Source organism: Elaeis guineensis, chromosome 4, assembly GCF_000442705.2.
Source record: "Elaeis guineensis isolate ETL-2024a chromosome 4, EG11, whole genome shotgun sequence".
Taxonomy (NCBI): domain Eukaryota; kingdom Viridiplantae; phylum Streptophyta; class Magnoliopsida; order Arecales; family Arecaceae; genus Elaeis; species Elaeis guineensis.
Genome location: NC_025996.2, coordinates 3467281 through 3468820, shown reverse-complemented (window position 1 = coordinate 3468820; position 1540 = coordinate 3467281). Strand labels below are relative to the sequence as shown.

The following is a 1540-nucleotide window of genomic DNA, read 5'->3' as shown; positions in this document are numbered from 1 at the left end:
CCGACTAGGTATCGTCCGATTTTTCGGTCTCCTTTTCATCCGACCCTTAGTCCGGTCCTCTGGCTAACACCTTTGTCGGTATTGCAGGGACACCTCAAAGAATGCGGCCGACAGACGCGGAGATTCGGCAGTTCGCGACAAGGAAGAGGCCAGCATCGGGGGCCGGACCTTCGCGCCCCCCGAAGAAGCCTGCTCCAGCGGCGCCGACCGTCGAAGTGTCGGTGACCGATCAGTCGGAGCCCGTCATCCCGCTCGTGGCTCCGGCGGCTCGCGCGGAGGAGAGGCCGGTGGAAGAGGCGGCCGAAAGAACATCGGCGGCATCACCGGATGCGGCGGAGCCGAATGTAGTTCGGGAAATCGAACATCACCCGGCAGCGTCGGTGGCCGCAGCGGGGGGCGCTGGCTCCACCTCGAGCATCCCCTCACTGTCGGTCCCTTCGATCGGGGCAGCTGATCGGGGGAAAGCCCCGATGGAGCCCGCTGACGAGACAAGGTTGGGGAGCCGATCTGTGCCACCCAGCGCACATTACCCCGAAGGCGCATCGGCGTTGGCCGACCACAACCTAGCGAGGAGGTTGTGCCAGGGGATTCTTCTTCCGGCCGACGTTGAGTCGCTGAGATCTCGGCAGGTAACCGAGATGCTGTCCAGGTTCTATCCGACTATGGTCGAGGTAAGCTTCGCATCGTCTTCTCTTTCCCTTAGAAATTTTTCTTGTTACGTGATCCTGACGAAGCCTTTTTAATCGGCAGCTGATCTATACGATGTCGGAACTGGAGGCCGGGTACCAAAGGTTCGGCAATGTCTGGGCCGCTTATAAGGAGAGGTCGGCGGTGGCCGAAGCCGAGAGGGCGATGTTGGCCGACGACCTTCAGCAATCGGCCAACCGGGAGGCCAAGTTAGTAGACGAGGTCTCCCGGCTTGGGTCCAAACTTAGGTCGGCCAAGAAAGAGGCCAGACATAAGGGTCGGGCCGTGTGTCGTCTTCGGCACGAACGGGACGGCGCCACCGCCGAACTCCAAGGGGAGCGCGAGCAGCTTCGGGTGAGCCTGGAGAAGCTCGCCAAGGCCGAGGAGGAACTCTCGATCGCCCAAGCCAACGCCGACATAGCAAAGGCGGAGGCGGAGTCGGCGAAGGAATCGCTCGATCGGGCGGAGGAAGAGGCAAGGTCGGCGAGGGAGTCGGCCGACCGAGCGGTGGAAGACTTCCGGGCCTCCGACCAATATCGGGAGGAGATGCTCGAGTCGGGCTTCGCCTCGTACCGGGTGGGGTACGAGGACGGTCGGGAGGCAGTCCGGGCCTTGTACCCGGAGCTCGACCTTAGCAGCATCGTCCCACCGGGGGCCGAGGAGGAAGCCACCGAGGAGATGGCCGATCAGCCGTCGGGAGGCGTAGCTGCTGCGGAGGAAGTCATCCCAGAGGAAGCGGCGCCGACTGCCAATCCCCCGCCGACCGAAGGACCGGCTTCAGCCGTCGACCCGGCTTCGCTTGTGGCCGACACACCAATCATCCCCGATCTCCCATCGATCGAGGAAATCGACT

At 63.2% G+C, this 1540-nt stretch overlaps 1 protein-coding gene across 1 annotated transcript in view; it reads left to right on the top strand.

Moving 5' to 3' along the window:
* Positions 1 to 762: 762 nt before the first annotated feature.
* Positions 763 to 1540, top strand: part of LOC114913361 (disease resistance protein RPM1-like) — a 2136-nt gene continuing 1358 nt past the window's right edge. The window contains exon 1 of the mRNA XM_073255194.1: positions 763 to 896. Within this exon, the coding sequence (XP_073111295.1) occupies positions 763 to 896 (134 nt within the window). The remainder of the gene's footprint in view (positions 897 to 1540) is intronic.